This window comes from Cupressus sempervirens, chromosome 6 (assembly GCF_028749045.1).
Source record: "Cupressus sempervirens isolate cs-2001-9-10 chromosome 6, ASM2874904v1, whole genome shotgun sequence".
NCBI classification, from domain to species: domain Eukaryota; kingdom Viridiplantae; phylum Streptophyta; class Pinopsida; order Cupressales; family Cupressaceae; genus Cupressus; species Cupressus sempervirens.
In genome coordinates, this window is record NC_143123.1 from 6,657,195 (window position 1) to 6,675,324 (window position 18,130).

Consider the following 18,130-nt stretch of genomic DNA (forward strand, 5'->3'; position numbering starts at 1 on the left):
TAACAACTGGTCGTGCTGCGTGAGGGCACAACCACAAGAGACTCATAGTACTAGACGCCCTATCCCTCCTGTAATTTTTACTAGAGCTGCTGGGTAGGGGAAAGGGAAGATGTAGACTATTTTGATGTTGTATTTACTTATAGTTTTACAAAGACAATGTTCTATTCTAATTTGGCTTGAGACTATCAGGCTTCCAGCCATCATCATTTCACATGACGATGCCATTTTGTACCCAATTTTGTCTACTCATTTGTTGATTCATTAGGTGCATCTCCTCATTGAATCTTGAAAAAAATGCATCTCTAATTAGTTTTAAGCAATTTTTAAGTTACTGAGTTTTAGCTGAGTTTTCTCCAAATTTGGCTAAGTGATTTTCAGGCATTGGCAAGTAGTTACTGAGTCTTAGTTTTCCAACTCTGCTTGAGTTTGATCCTATAGGGGTGGCTTATGTGATCCTTTTTCTGCCAGAAATCAAATTTGTTCAAATTCTTTTGGTTACATTGTCTACATCTCCTTGTTTTTTAATATATGTGTGAATTTCTCTATTCCAACCCAAATTTGGTTGTTTTGCCACAAGTTGCCATTCCTTGGCTAGCAGTTACACACTAATGAGATTTTACATCTGTAGGATCTCTTATACTCGTTTTGACACTTGTAGTGCCAAAGATAATCTCTCTCTAGGAATCTACATAATTGTTATCATATGTTTATTATTATTTGTTGTATCTAAATGCATATAGGGATATAATATTCCTTCGATTTTATATAGGGATTTAAGAACCCAGACTATACTATGACCAAGATTTGTACTTAATACAAACCTTGTTTATGTATGATTTTGATTTCCAAGAAGCTAATAACACAGAGTGAGAATGCTAAGGGGTTTAATCCTAATACAACCAAATACACATTTCAAGTTCCATTGATGTATTTGGTCATTTGTGGACTGCAATAATTAGGAATGTCAAAATCAATAATGTTCAACAAGTCATATGTTGTAAATATATATTCTTTGACAGTAATATAATATTCATTCACATCCTTGCCTTTTAGATATTGTCTTCTCATCAACATCCTATTAATGTGGGACACCCTGCAATGTATTTAGGGAGGGACATGACATTAGCTGGTTTTGCATTTCTTTTGACATTATCATGCTTAGTTGAATCCCTTGCCGATGATGGTGTGCCGCTAACAAGCCCTATTTATTGTTGACTACAAGTCTCATGTGGATAGTAGCTGGATGGTCCTCCTACCTTCTTGCAATATATTTATTTAGATTCTCCTATGTTCCTATAAGCTATTGAACATTTTATGTTTATTCAGTTTACTTTATATCTATTGGTATTTTGTAGATAAGATACTGTTTATCTGTTTTTTTGCAGATCCGAATATGATACAATTGGAACTTGCTTGAAAGCGGCCCTTGTCTACCTTGGCACTACGTTGATTAAGGTTATTTATGATTCTTTGTTGGACCACTATTGTCTGTTAAAATGATGAAAAAGTGTTAATTAAAATATAGTAATGAGATTTTTGAAAATTGAAAGGAATGTTTTCTATGGAGATGAAATCATTGTCAAACTTCTATAAATATTAATTTCTAGATACTTACAGCAGTGATCATAAATGCAAAATAGATGTGAGAAATTGCATTTAAGAATAAAGATTTCTAGAAAAGGTTAATAAAAATCATTCAATTTGCTTTTAGCATATATTAAATAGAAATGTTAAAATGAAATTTATGTCCAACAACTCTGTGTTTTTGTGCAGCTTGTCTGCCTTGCAACCTTCCTCCAAGTATCAGATAATGACAACTTTGATCCTTACCAGGTAGAATCACATCTTTTGTAAATTAAATTGGCTGCAAAAATTGTGATATTTGAATCCCAAGGTTTATATAATTATGCTGGTGGACATACAAAGCTTTCTAGACTTGCCTGTTAAATTTTTGTTTGTTTATGAATTCCCATAATTTGGCTGTTAAAATTCTGCAGTGATTACTGCATTGGCTTCTACCAAAGAGAAGATCTGAAATGGTCCCTGCCCTTCCTTTCCTCTTCATTTTGGTTTCTTCTTATTTTTTAGCTTCTTTTTCTCTTCCAAGTCAGTCACAAATACAAACTATTTGTCAAGCTCCGATTCTCTTAGTGCAGTGTTTACTGAATATATTTGGTAGTTTAGAACATATTCTAGAGGACCTTTCTGAAATTTATTGCATGTGAATACAACCATCCATGGGGCAATACACTTCTATTTTCAACCAGAGTATATCATAATGTAGTTGAGTTGTTTTATTGACTACAAGAAGGCCTTTGACTTGGTTCTAACACCTGCTTTTCTACAGTATTCTTGGTTCTCTCATATTGCAGTTTGGAAGATTCATGAGAAATTTAGTGGATAGATCTGTACTTTGTATGGTCTATTTGACTTTGTGAAGAGTACCATTGGGTTCAAACAAGGGGATATTCTCTCAAAGACCCTCTTCAGCATTTGCATTGACGTGGACGAGTTTCTTTGGCACTATACTCATATGGATGATGTTGTATTGTTCATGAGGCAGTTATAACCATACATCTTTTTGCTGATAACGTGCTCAGTTGTCATTTTGCCAGAAGCTTATAGAGGCAAATTGACGGTCTTGCTTTTATCTGCGTAGTCATGATCAATAGTATCTTCAAATGTTCTTCTAGATTCTAGTCAAGTCCTGTGCAAAAGGGCAGCTTTGGAGATCACACACTTGGAAGTCCCATTTTTTGAAGGGTATCTTTGCAAGCATTATGCCTCACTCTCTTGGAGTGTCGATGGTTCTAGATTTGCTTCAAAGATATCTTTTCAAAGATACGTGTTTTTTAATTTTTTTTTGATACAATAATCAAGCCTGTAATTTATATCTGTTAAGAGGTTTGGGGACCTAGTGTTAGTTGGACGGGTATTAAGAGGGTTCAATAACATTATAAAATTAATATATAATGTGATAGTATCGTCGGTTAGGGGAAAAATGGAAGCCCTTAATAAGATGTGTTAATTAATTAAGATCTACACCCTAACACTCAATACAAGAGAAACAGGGCTTCGAGGCATAACTCTCAATATAATTCAAGTTAGATTAGCAAGACCCAAGCAAGATGAAGTGATGCTAATGCAAAACTCTAAAGTATATTAAGGATTTATGCAAGCAAGCCTTTTAACAAGATTCACCTTAGATTAGTTATGTGAAGGCAAATTGATTAAGTTGATTAAAATGATTAAGTGCTAGATTAACTTGCCTAGGGTTAATTGATTTAATTGCAAGAGACAGGAGTACAACCCTAACTCTGGAAGAATTCAGATCTGAAACATAAATGGACAAATAAGAATGCAAATTACCTTGAGAACGTGAAGAGGAAGATACTTTGAAAGTTTGAAAATAGCAATTTGGAAACAACAGGAGCAAAATAGAGACCAAATCTGGAATCAGGAAGCCAACAAAATCAAAACCTAGAAACCCATTTGCCCTAGGTAATGGTCTACCTAGGTCAACGTATACTAGAGCTGGCAAGGTATGCAGATTCTGAAATTTCTGCGAAATGGTACTTAAATCCACATCCAAAACTTTGATCATGGAATCTACACACAAGAAAAATGGGAAATTTGTTGGGGGAGGGCTTGCCTTTGTCAAAACCTAGATTGAGGAACTAACCTTGAAAAATAAATAAATGTGAAGCATGTAAGGAAGCAAGATAAACTGTAAATATTCACCTCGCTTGATTAAACCCTTGTTAGGAAGGATTTTGCATTGCTAGATGTTGTTGATACCAAGTCTTCAATATGGATGTAGGAAATCTCTACATATGCAATGGATCTAATCAAATATTGAATCATGGTGCCATGGGTGTAGATGCACTTGAAGGAAGAAGAAGAGGAATGAATGCAATGCATATCTTCTCCCTCGATGACTGATAATGGATGGTAGATCTTGAAGAGGAAATTCTCCAAATGCATCCTTGAATACCTTGAATGCTTGAAGATGCCAATGTGCTTGATAGATGTCTCTTCTGTGCATATGGATCTCTTCTTAGGAATGCTTTATTAGTGATAATGAAATGCTCGAGCTCCTTTAGATACTAGTTTTTAAGATCGAAAAACAATGAGAGCTGACCAAAGCACTGGAGAAAACAATTTAGAAACCTGAGAGGACAAGATTCGAAGTTAATTTGGTCCCCAAGTATAGGTCAACTTAGGTCAACGTATATGTCAACTTGAGTTGAGCTATACTGAGGGTACCCCTGGGTCCGTCATTTTGAGGTCAGGGGTTGTGCAAAAAGAATTGAGAAAAAAAAATCCAGAGTGGGAAATATAGCCGTTTAACCACAAATATATCCATGGACCAAAAATTCACTGAAGGACGGGATCTTAAGTCTTAAATAATGGGTGCTTCCAATTTAAGATGGTATAATCATAATACAATTATCAATGTCATAATGTAATATAATTTATAATATATTATATAATATAACTTACAGTGTTATAATACAATATAAAATAATATATTGCAATACAATTATTACAATGTTCTTATAAAATTTATGTAAAATTCTCTGCTCTATTCTAAAATTTATATATCTCAATAAATATAATTTTTCAACAATTAAAGCAATCAGATACTTGGCCTTTCATTCCTCCAAATGGGTTGCTTTCTTGGGCCCATAGATGCCAAAATTGGTAGTATTTGAAGAGTAAGCTTACTTTTTCTTCTATCAACTTCTCAATTTATAGTACATTTTCTTACATGTGTTTATTGGTTGCTCTTACTCAGCTCATTCCTTCAAAGGAGATCATCACTAAAGCTGCTACAGAGGATATTTACAGACAGTATATCTAGGCTGTCTGGACCTCCCCTCCTATGCTACTTAGCCCAAGGTTGACTTGTTATGTAGGGCATGTCTTATAGGTGGAAGATGGTATTTTCTGTTGTTCTAACCAGATCTAATATAATTGGTAGCATGCCTTGAGATTTCCCCCTGGCCAATTGAAGCTGTGTTCACACTAGTTATGAGTTGAGATTGATCATTTGCGAGGATTGAATTTGCAATAATTGCTCCCTCTGGGAGGTGAAGACTAAGGAGCATATTTAACCTTCAGATGCCCCATTTTCTACAAGAATTTGGTGAGATACTACTCTCTTAACAAGTAATCAAACAGCGTGCTCTACATTCTTTAGATATCTGGACTAGTCTGCATGGCCTTTTATCTAGGGAGGCTGTCATCTTTTGACATAGATCTTCATAGCATGTCTCTAGGGACTATAGAGCCTCTCAGGCACATCATTTCCTTCTTCCAATGAATCTAGCAGACTTCTGGCTCTAACCTAAATTTGTATATTGCTAGTGAACACATAGATGTGGAAAGATTGATCAACTTATTTCCTCTACTCAAATGCGCTGACATATTCCCCTTCTCAACTTGGTTTTGCTTCTTTTTTGTGGTGTGACTTGGCTCTTTCTCATTGGCATAGATATACTCCTCTTTGGCCAGCCCTTAGCCACAGGGACAAATGCATGTTATGATCTTCTTCATTGTTATACGAGTTTCATGGGCCTTGTATGCTAAGTGTCTTTCTAGAATGGGCCCTCCTAGCCTTAGACACTTTCTAATGAGCACTACCAGAATTTGTATTGGTCCTTTCATAGTGATTGATGATGACATTGATGACTACTTCATTTCATGATGTAACTTTTGTCCTTTCTCTCCAATATTCCTCTGCTTCTGCCCTTTGAGAATTATGTTCCCCCTACTTGGCTATATGTATTGGCTTGACTACATATGATATGTTTTCATTTTTGCTTTTGTACCTTATCCTCCTTCTCTAGGGATCATAGAGCCCCTTAGGTACATCATTTCCTTCTTCCAATGAATCTAGAAGACTAATTGCTCTAACCTAAATTCATAGATTTCTACCAAACACGTTGATGTGGATGGATCTACGAGACAATATCTCACAACTTATTTCCTCTACTCAAATGCCCCAACATATTCCGCTTCGTAACTTGGTTTCACTTTTTTTTGTGGTGTGACTCGGCTCCTTCTCATTGAAATAGATATACTCCTCTTTGGCCACCCCTTAGCCATAGAGACAATGCATATTATGATCTTCTTCATTGTTATAGGAGTTACATGTGCCTTGCATGCTAAGTGTCTTTCTAGAATGGACCCTCCTAGCCTTAGACACTCTCTCAATAGCACTACCAGAATTTGTATTGGTCCTCTCATAGTGATTGATGATGAGATTGATGACTACTTCATTTCAGGCGCAGACAGAGATATTTAATGAGACTTTTGTCCAGTCTCCCCAATACTCCTCAGCTTATGCCCTTTGAGAGTTATGTTCCCCCCACTTTGCTATATGTATTGGCTTGACTATATATGATAGTTTTTTCATTTTTGCTTTTGTACCTTCTCCTCGTTGGGCCTCTCTAGGATTTTATCTTCCTAGAACTTTTTATCGTATTTTGATCCCATTGACCCAGTCTTGATCTGGGGACATCAATATATTTCTTTCCTTATTTCATTCTTGTTCATGTTAATTGCAATTTTTTTTCAGTAAGCATATTATTGAATTATTCACATCACTATGTTATATATTCTGTAAATAGTTTTAAATTGTATTTGCCATTCTCTTTTTATATACCAATTTGCACACAAATTAATGTAATATTGACTTGATCTGAGCACAAAGCTCAGAATCTCAATAAGAGTTTCTCTGACTGCAACTGTTCATTAAAGGGATGCTCAAACCCTCTGAAAAGTGAAAAATGAATCTAGGATATGACTAGTGATTATAAAAGTATAAACTCCTTAAAAATCATTGCATTTGTTTTACAGGAGCTGTTAAAGGCATTCATAGGATTCATTGATGTGGCAGGTCTGTATTTTGCACTCACACAACTGACACACAGAAATATTTCTCAGAATCACAAATTCCAAGCCATCGGTCTCGGTGAGTAATGTCTCCTCTAGGACATTCCGAACTAGGGTTAATCTCTTTTAGGCTTTTAGCATTATTTTGATCCTTTGTACTATTTTTCTATTCTAATCGAGAGTACTCAAAAAATCCATGTCTTCAATTTGATGTAATAGGATAATTATGGGAACTTGAGTTTGTATACAGTCGGTCATTTGATCTAATATTATTCTTGTATTATATATTTATTAAATGGAATGCTTAGGGCATTTTTGTTTTAATTTCACTGCATGCTTTGCTAATATGAATAGGAAAAGTGCAGAATGTTCAGTAAAATTCTCAAAATGTGAAAGCCTTGGATAACTTCATCAAAATTATATACTTCACTATCAAAATTAAATAATGAATAATATTACAAATGTTATCTAACCTAAAATAATCCTAATTGTTTTTCCCTTTGCAGTAAAACTTGGAAACCTTGGAACCTTCCTTAATAAAAATAAATCTAATTATGCTTTTCTTTAACTGATGTCAGCATTCATGATGACAGTGCCTAGTCTGTTGCTTTTTATTTTCCTCTACTCCTAATACACATACAACATTTAAGTTTCCTTATTGAATTTCTGTGTTAACAAAATTTGTTCAGTTTGGTGAGGTTCCCTCTACTTATATATTTAGATTGATACAATCGTTAATGATCATTTAAGCCAGATTGCCCTTCATCTGCAAGTGTTCACCACATTTGAATAATGGTAATGTCAAGAGAGGAGTGTTTTCAGCCCTTACATGTCTTGTCGATTATCTAGAATACCAATACTTTTTTTCTTGTATTGGGCAATGTGTTGGTTTACTGGTTTGATCTGAAGGGTACCTAGTCGTGTGTATCTTATTTTATGTTGTCATTATTGGTAGATTTGCAAATAACGATGATATTAATTTTGTCGTAGTCCTTAGTTGCATGGTCATAATCAATCACTATATATCATAGTTCGCAAACTCAAAATCAACACGAACTCGGCAAGGCCAACTCAACTCGTGACTCGAATATGAATCGGCAAAATGAAAAAACCCTTGAAATTTAGAGATTTTAAAAACTTATCTCATGCACCCTTTATTGAATATGACTTAAACACACTATAACATCATTGTTGGTGCACTTTAAGTCTTTCCAGCTTTGAGCTCCTAAGTGATGGTAATCCAATGCAAAATATGTCAAGTCAGGTCTAGACTACAATTAGGATGGCTTTTCTTCTCATCTACCCTTGAGAGCCTACCCATGCAGGAAATGGAGCAAGTCAAGCACTATTAGTCAGCTAAGTGATTCTAGGATGGGTGGGCAAGTGTCAAGCTTTTTCTAAAATAAGAAGAAAGCTAAATGAGCTTTATTGATACATCTATCCATGCTCAGAACCTACTTGAAGTGAAGAACTAGTACTATGTACATCAAAGGAAAAGATTCCATGAAGATCCAAAGCCAGAGCGATGAAGAAACAACCAGTTGAATGAAGAGATCATGGAAAGCATAGACAAAAGTTGGCAATGCATTTCAGGTTGTTGATTTTATCAGAGCAATGGTCCAGATCAAATCATAATCAGCCATGTCGGGAGGAAGAAAAGTCAAATATCATATAAGTAAGGATTCATGTGACTAAGCATTGAAGAGTCAAATCTCTAGTCATAAAGATGCATGTGGCAGCAGACCCACAGCGAACCAAGTGAAGTGGTTAAGCGATTGAATCCAATGGCCCTCGCTTTACCACTTTAGCCAGATGCAAACTCTTTGATCTTCACGGTGTAGTGGGAGCCGTAGATCTCCTTCCGCCTACTAAGTTGCAGGCCCAGATCATCAATTCATCCTGATCGTCCAACAAAGCTAAGATCAATGACTCCAAATGAATTTCGGGCCGATTTTGGGCAACGATCATCTTGTAGTCACATATTCTCCGATAAGAGGACATGTGGCATACTTGACGTAACATCTATTACCATATCAACGTCCTAAATAAGTGTTTCACACCGTTCGATCAACAATGATCGAATAGCCCTAGTCATGTTTCGGGCCTAAATGTTGAAGGACAAAAAGTTTTGGAGAAAGTCTTCGAAATAATGACATTGTCCACACTCAAATCCATTTCGGGCCAAAAAATTAAAAGGATCAAAATTGACTTGTAAACGACAATCATACATTCAAATTATAAAGGCAAAGAGCTCATGTAATTGTGGTTGTAGATTTTTAGGAAATCAATGGCGGTCGCAAAATAGTCGAAAAGATAAATGCATGGACTCAGAGCAAATAGAGTAATGCCATGCGGGGGTGTGGATGCAACTTAGTAACATGCAATTTCTAGTCAAAGCGTGAAGACTCAATCACGATTGATCATTTGGATTAATTGTGGCCGTCCATTTCCTTAGCAAAGGAAGGATAAAGTTAAAGGACCAGTCAAAGCATGAAGATCAATCTTGATCGTCGATTTGGTAACTGAAGATGGTACGTCGACGACAAAGATTTAAACCCAAAGAAACGGCTAGAAATACAAAATGAAAAAGTTGGCGCAAAGGGTTTACCAGTAAGGGTAAATGAAGTGTTGCGAGCACATTCCAGAACGATAATGAACTGTAGAAGTAATGGAGGATGCTAGAGGTTAATAAGGAATATCAAGCTGTCAAATCCAAAGTCAGGAACGTTACCAAAACCATGTAATGATGCCAAACTGTTAGGATTTTGAGGCTTTTTGACTATTCTGCTTTCTTTTTCTGATGTATTGAATTCTAACTAATGACTAATGATTCCTAAGCGATTCAAGTGCTCTATGATTGTAACTGATGAATTTGTAACTGGCCAAGAACCCTAAGAGGGAACGTATATATGTGATTTTAACAGATTATGTAAAAGTTCTGCAGTTTTCTATGGAATCTTCCCCCGGCAGCTGGGACTACTGAGTGAGATTCGAAGTTGTAGAGAGAGGGTTGATTGATGAAAGGGTTGGGAATCGCTTGAGTCTTGATAGCTCATTAGGGGTAAGCAGTTCTCATGGCTGATTGCCTTTTTGATTCTTTCATTGTCACCTTAATGCGGAGCCAGGCTTGTTAGTTTGTTTGATGATTGGAATGTGAATTGGTTGGGAAGTCACTGATAGTGGTTTTCACATGGACTGTGATCCATTTAGGTCAGGAACCATTCCAGTTTTCATTGTGTTTGCTTTTAGTTAGTTTAGATGCATGTAGAAGTAGACAATAGTTTAGAGATAGTCCTAAAATCTACCTGAGTATCCTATAGTTATAGGTTACTTTGTTCTTCCTCTATTGCTCTCAGGTTAAGAGCATAGCTTTAAGTTAGTTGTAGGACCAGAAAAGATTGAAAATCATTCTAGAGGGGGGCTATACCCTTCAAATTTAGGGGTCTTTGATAGAACACCTTCCTAGACCCATTCTGCTAATATCAGTTTGTTCCTTTAGCTTTGGGCAAAGAGTCGAGGCTAAAACCATTTTGAAGAAAATGACAACTTGTTATCCAACAATCATCAAATAGAAGCTAACACATACATAAACAAGGAGCATAAATGATAAATCCATCACATGCATGGTTGATGTTTGGTAGCTTCAGTTGGATAAACTATGAGACTAAAGTGCATATATATATATAATAGAAGCTAACACATACATAAACAAGGAACATAAATGATAAATCCATCACATGCATGGTTGATGTTTGGTAGATTCAGTTGGATAAACTATGAGACTAAAGTGCATATATATATATATATATATATATATATATATATATTTTATGTGAGATATTATATAAGTAAATAATCATTTGTTATTATATTAATTAGATAATAATAAATAGACATGTCTCCTCATGAGACATGTTTCTCCATGTCTCTGTCTTAATATAAATAAGAGTAATATTGCCACCATTGGAAAACATATATTATAAGAGGCAATGCAAATACATTTGCAGCGATCACCGAAAACCAACATGGTATCAAAGCAAGGCTAAAAATGTAAGAAAATAATAGATGTGATGCATATCAACTGTAGAAAATAATCACTACATCAGTGCATTGATGAGAAAGGAGTATTGAAGATTAATGTTGCTGTTCGGTAAAACTAAAATAAGCATGCAGCTTCAGCATTGATTGACTCCACTTCAAACTCCAGCTCCACCGCTTCATCTCCACCGTTTCACAAATGATTTCTAGTTTACTTTAGTTCAAGAGTAGTGTTTAAGCAAGATGCGTGCTTTCCATATGGCATGCATTAGATTATAGTTTTTTGATGAATAGTTTACTTTCTTGGGATAATAGTCTTCAGCAGTTTGAACTACAGTAGTTTATTATTTTGTAATAAATCATGCTATCCTTGCACATGTTATGCTGTGCATGAGTTAGTTTGGTTTGGTTTTGTTTTAGTTTTCTTAGGAATTACAGCTGAAGTCTACTGTGATTGTAGACTATTAAATAAGCTTCCATTTTGTAAGAATTGTTTTAGCTGTGAATAAAATCTGTGTTGTCTCTCCTGAAAACAGAGCACCCTTGTTTTTTTTTTAGTATTATTTTTATTGTGTTGCTGCTGTTCTTAAATCCTACATTTGGTATCAGAGCTGAAGGTGTTTGGAAGACAGCAGCATGGCAAACAATTTGCAAATTCCAGAGTTTGATGGAGTTGATTACCAATATTGGTCAATCAAGATGAAGACTTTTTTGATTGGAAAAGATTTTTGGGAGATCGTTGAATCCGGATATGAAGAGCCTGCAGATTGGAATACTCTCCAACCTAATGACAGGAGATTGAAGAAAGAAGCTGAGAAGAAGAATGCAATGGCATTGTTTCACATTTAGATGGCTCTTGATAAGAGCTTGTTTCCTCGAATTGCTGATGCACAGACAGCAAAAGAGGCCTGAAAGACTCTAAAAGATGCTTACCATGGCAATGATCAGATCAAGGTTGTGAAGCTACAAACCTTGAAAAGAGAATATGAGAACTTGAAGATGAAGGAGACAGAGAGTGTGGGAGATTTCTGTGTGAGAGTGAAAGATGTGACTCATAAAATGGCCACTTTGGGTGAATCTATTGCTCAAGAGCAAATAATACAAAAGGTATTGAGATCTCTAACCCCAAGATGGAATATTGTAGTAATTGCCATAGAAGAAAGCAAAAATTTAGCTACCATGGAGTATGAAGAATTGGTTGGATCTCTTATATCGCATGAGGATAGAATAAGGGACACATCTACCAGTGTTAATGAGAAGGCTTTTGCTTCCCAATTGCAAATTTCAAAGAACGATGGTGCTAGCAGCAGTAGTAACAACAACAAAGGCTCGGGAAGGGGCCAAAATCAGAATTTTTCAAGAGGATCTAGAGGAAGAGGAGGTGCTCAAGGAGGAAAAGGTAGAGGCAGATTTGATAAAAGGAACATCCAATGCTATCATTGCAATAAGTATGGACATTTTGAGAGAGAGTGTAGACTGAAATCAGGTAACAATAATGCAAATTATGCCCAACAAGATGAGGATCCTTCCTCGGGTAATTTATTTTTGTGTTATGGGAAAGGTGAAAGTAATGTGAATGATGTTTGGTATTTGGATTCTGGATGCTCTAACCATATGTTTGGTAACAGAGAAATATTTTCAAAGCTTGATGATAGTTACAGATCCAATATTACCCTTGGTAATAACAATACTGTGGATGTTGCGGCCAAAGGAGCCATGGATGTTCAGACAAAGGAAGGTATGAAAAGTGTTCAAGATATTTATTATACTCCCAAGTTAAAGCATAATTTATTGAGTGTTGGGCAGCTATGTGAGAAGAATTATAGAGTGGTATTTGAGAACATGCACTGTACTATCTATGATAAGAATCAAAAAATAAAGTGATTACAATTGTTCCTATGACAAAGAATAGGATGTTTCCTTTGAAGTTTGGTCAAAATGATAATCAGCTTGTCAATATGGCTTATGAGGATAAAAGTTGGTTGTGGCATCTCAGGTATGGCCATTTGAATTTCAATAGTTTGAAGAATCTAACATCAAACGCATTAGTTCTTGGATTGCCTAAGGTTGAAGAGCATAAACAGATTTGTGAAGGGTGTGCAAAAGGGAAACATCCAAGGGAATCATTTCCAAAAGGCAATGCATGGCGGGCACAATACCCACTTCAACTTATTCATTCAGATATTTGTGGTCCAATGCAAACACAAAGTTTGCAATACCCACTTCAACTTATTCATTCAGATATTTGTGGTCCAATGCAAACACAAAGTTTGGGTAAGTCATCATATTTCATTACTTTTATTGATGATTACTCACGCATGTGTTGGGTATATTTTTTGAAGACTAAGGATGAAGCCTTTCATACATTCAAAAGATTTAAAGCTCGTGTAGAGAATGAGAAAGGGAACACAATCAGATGTTTGAGAATAGATCGAGGAGGAGAGTTTTGCTCAAACGATTTTCAGAATTTTTGTGAGATGAATGGCATCAAAAGACAACTCACAACTGCATACACACCCCAACAGAATGGAGTGGCTGAAAGGAAGAACTGTACTGTGGTAGAAATGGCAAGGAGCATGTTACAAACCAAGGGTTTGAACAATTCTTATTAGGCTGATTCAGTTGTTACAGCCGTATATATTCTCAACAGGAGTCCTACAAGTGCCCTACACAAGATGACTCCATATGAAGCATGGTATGAGAAAAAGCATAATGTAAATCATTTTAAAGTTTTTGGTTGTTTGGCTTATGTTCGCATCCCTGATCAGGATAGGCAAAAGCTAGATGCTAAAAGTGAATTATGTATTTTTGTGGGCTATAGTGAAGAAAGAAAAGCTTATAGATTATTCAATCTTATTACTAATAAGATTGTTGTTTCAAGAGATGTGATTTTTGATGAAGGGGGAGTTTATGGTCATCAAAAACAACATGTTGGAAAGCCAAAATCAGTTTTGGATGATGATGATATTGCTAATAATGATAATGAGCAGCCAACTAATGGTTCTATTTCAAGATCACCAAGCCCACCAAGAAACCCCTCACCAATCCCAAGAGCAAGTCCATCCTCAAGTCCTCCACGGAAGGTAAGAAGATTGAGTGATATTTATGAGAGGTGTCAAAATCAAGCACATGAAGAAGATCCAATAGGTGAGATAGTAAATTTTGCATTACTTGCTAAAGCTGATTTTGAGCCATCATGTTTTGAAGATGCATGTGCTAATGAGGTTTGGATGCAAGCAATGAATGAAGAGATGGATTCCATTGATAGGAATGAAACATGGGAGCTTGTAGATCTTCCACATAAGAAGAAGAAGATTGGCACAAAATGGGTCTATAAGACCAAGTATAATAGTGATGGGAGTGTTGAAAGACACAAGGCAAGATTGGTTGCTAAAGGTTTCACTCAAAGGTATGGCATTGATTATGAAGAAACTTTTGCACCAATAGCAAAACAAGAAACTATTAGGATGCTAATCTCTCTTGCAGCTCAAAAGAAATGGAGTATTCATCACATGGATGTGAAAAGTGTCTTCTTGAATGGGTACTTAGAAGAAGAGGTATATGTGGGACAGCCACAAGGTTTTGAGATTCAAGGCAAAGAAGATTATGTCTACAAGTTGAAGAAGGCTTTGTATGGCCTCAAGCAAGCACCACGTGCATGGTATGCAAGAATAGATGGATATTTTCAGCAAAATGGCTTTCAAAGAAGTAAGAGTGAACCTACCCTTTACTACAAACAAGAAGGTAATGAAATTCTCATTGTGAGTTTGTATGTTGATGATTTGTTATATATGGGTAGTAGTTCAAAGATGAAAGATGAATTTAAAGTTGCTATGATTAATGAGTTTGAGATGAAAGATTTAGGTCTCATGAAGTACTTTCTTGGCATGAAGGTTTATCAAGGTAATGATGAAATTTTTAGTTGTCAAGAAAAGTATGCAAAAGATATGTTGAAGAAATTTGATATGGCTGATTGTAAACTTCTTTCCACTCCAATTGCTCATGGAGTTACATTATGTAGAGATGATGGTGCTAAAATTGTTGATGAGACATTATACAGGAGCATTGTGGGGAGTTTGATGTTTTTAACTCACACAAGGCCTAATATTGCTTATTCAGTTTCATTGGTTTCAAGGTATATGACAAATCCATCAGAGGAACATATGAAGGCAGCCAAGAGAATTTTGAGGTATGTGAAAAGCACGATAGATTTTGGCATTCACTATTCTTTTAATAAGTTTGAGCTTGTTGGCTTTAGTGATTCAGATTGGGGAGGTTGTTTGGATGACCGAAAATCTACATCTGGTAATTGTTTTTCTTTGGGTTCTGGTTTAATCACATGGAGTTCAAAGAAGCAAAGTATGGTTGCTCTTTCGTCTACAAAAGCGGAGTATGTTGCCATTACTTCAACTGGTACACAAGCTTTATGGCTTAGAAAGCTTCTTGAAGAAATTGGAGAGATACAAGTTCAGCCTACTGTGATATTTTGTGACAATATAAGTGCCATTAAATTGGCCAAGAATCCGGTTCATCACAGCAAGACCAAACACTTTGATCTGAAACAACATTTCATCAGAGATTTGGTACAAAATAAAGCAGTTGAGTTGAAGTACATCAGCTCAAAGGAGCAAATCGCAGACATCTTCACAAAGGCAGTTGCAAAAGATCAGTTTTTGATACTCAGAGATCGAATTGTTAGTCCTCTCAGCATCAAGGGGGAGTATGAAGATTAATCTTGCTGTTCGGTAAAACTAAAATAAGCATGCAGCTTCAGCATTGATTGACTCCACTTCAACTCCAGCTCCACCGCTTCATCTCCACCGTTTCACAAATGATTTCTAGTTTACTTTAGTTCAAGAGTAGTGTTTAAGCAAGATGCGTGCTTTCCATATGGCATGCATTAGATTATAGTTTTTTGATGAATAGTTTACTTTCTTGGGATAATAGTGTTCAGCAGTGTGAACTACAGTAGTTTATTATTTTGTAATAAATCATGCTATCCTTGCATATGTTATGCTGTGCATGAGTTAGTTTGGTTTGGTTTTGTTTTAGTTTTCTTAGGAATTACAGCTGAAGTCTACTGTGATTGTAGACTATTAAATAAGCTTCCATTTTGTAAGAATTGTTTTAGCTGTGAATAAAATCTGTGTTGTCTCTCCTGAAAACAGAGCACCCCTGTTTTTTTTTGAGTATTATTCTGTTCTTAAATTCTACAAGTATTATCAACTAGATAACAACTGCATCGGCTCTGTATCAGCAGGAAATGAGGGCAATCTTCTTGCTGATGGCTGCAAGTTGTGAGGGCTAGAAGTTGCTGAGAATGGGCAATGACACTGCTGTTGTGCTTTGTGTTCCAGGAAGGCCACGACGGGGTTCTGTGATTGCTCATTTTCTTCCACCATTGATGTTTGATTTAGGCTGAGACCAAACTGGGATGGGGCAGCCTTCAAACTACAAGGACTCAAATTGTTTCACTTTTGCAGGTTAATGACGTGGAGCAAGAGTTCATAATAAGCAACAACAAGCAAAATAATAGACATAGCGAGTAGAACCATAAAAAGGTAGAGTAATAAATTGAATGTAATGAAACAAAGTGCCAAACATTGTCACATGTATGGAGGAAATAGGGAGGAGGATATTATCAATGCAGATATAAAAGACCACTTATGACTAGCACACACCCCACAACCAATATTTATAAAATATAATGCGGTGGACATTTATTAGTAAAAAGCTATGCAAGGATCCTCGAATAGGAGATATGGAAGGGATGTCTTTCAAAGCAATAAAATTTATGTAGGAGCAGTCAACAAAGGAAACCACTGGAGATTTATCTGCCACATAAGGGTCCACATGCCACGTGACCACAAGCATGGGAATGGTAATGAAGGGAAATCATGGATGATGAGGTAAATTCTGATGATGAACATTAAGTGAGCCACGCAATTGAACAGTAAATAAATACGTCTACCTGTGATGAAAAATGCAGAGATTAATATCATTATAAAGCTAAAGACATATGGGGGGCCCATTACAAACATTGGGTACCCAACCCTATCAAGGCTTGAAACAAAGGCGAATTATTATTGACAAATAAGGACATAAACATGCAAAGTTAAGATTAAAACCACCATTCTTATATGGACCGTTGATATATATTAAATGTGGGTGAGGCATATGGATATAGGAGGAGACCACCATTTTTAATTGTCATTCAAAACAATAAAATTTATGTAGGAGCAGTCAACAAAGGAAACCACTAGAGATATATCTGCCACATAAGGGTCCACATGCCACGTCACCACAAGCATGGGAATGGTAATGAAGGGAAATCATGGATGATAAGATAAATTCTGATGATGAACATTAAGCGAGCCATGCAATTGAATAGTAAATAAATATGACTACTTGTGACGAAAAATGCAGAAATTAATATCATCATAGTGCTAAAGACATATGGGGGTCCATTACGAACATTAGGTTCCCGACCCCATCAAGGCTTGAAACAAAGGCGAATTATTATTGACAAATAAGGACGTAAACATGTAGAGTTAAGATTAAGACCACCATTCTTATATGGACTGTTGATATATATTGAATGTGGATGACGCATATGGATATAAGAGGTAGAGGCCTTGGGCACTAAGTATGGAGGTATGTTTTATTGGTAAGAATCACACTGTAAATATTCATTAATTTTTAATATCACATGGATATTATAAGTGGGAGTATCTTTGATAACAAATTATAGGTGTGTGTGTGTGTGTGTACAATCGAGAATTAAACGTGAATCATAAAAGTAATGAGAAATATATTTTTATTGTTGTTAGTAACAATTACGAGTTAAACACTAACATTCTTATTTATATTATAAGTATTGTTTTCCTTGATCGTTTCCTCCGAGAATGTTATTATAGGAAAAGGGAGATCGGTATCAGATTCAGATAGAGTTTGACACTTCTTCAATGGTAAAGGAGCTCAAAAGATTGAGGTTCGGAGGGAGTTTTACGCATCCATTTGAAAGAGAAAATAGAGGATATGTTTCAATTGAGCTTTGAAGATCTTGATCATATCAAAATCAGAGGAAGTTTTAATTTCATGTAAACTTATTGTATCATGTGTGTGACTGCATGGTTTAATGGGCCTACCCCCTGTTTACATCATGAGGAAGTGACTACTTCCAAATGATTAT

The 18,130-nt window shown here is 35.9% G+C and overlaps 1 protein-coding gene across 2 annotated transcripts in view; it reads left to right on the forward strand.

Moving 5' to 3' along the window:
• Window positions 1-18,130, forward strand: part of LOC149550719 (seven transmembrane domain protein) — a 39,794-nt gene that overhangs the window by 6,581 nt on the left and 15,083 nt on the right. For both annotated transcript variants that reach the window (XM_089786282.1, XM_089786281.1), the window contains 3 exons: window positions 1,386-1,455; window positions 1,774-1,833; window positions 6,865-6,979. In XM_089786282.1, coding sequence (XP_089642408.1) covers window positions 1,386-1,455; window positions 1,774-1,833; window positions 6,865-6,979 — 245 coding nt within the window. The remainder of the gene's footprint in view (window positions 1-1,385; window positions 1,456-1,773; window positions 1,834-6,864; window positions 6,980-18,130) is intronic.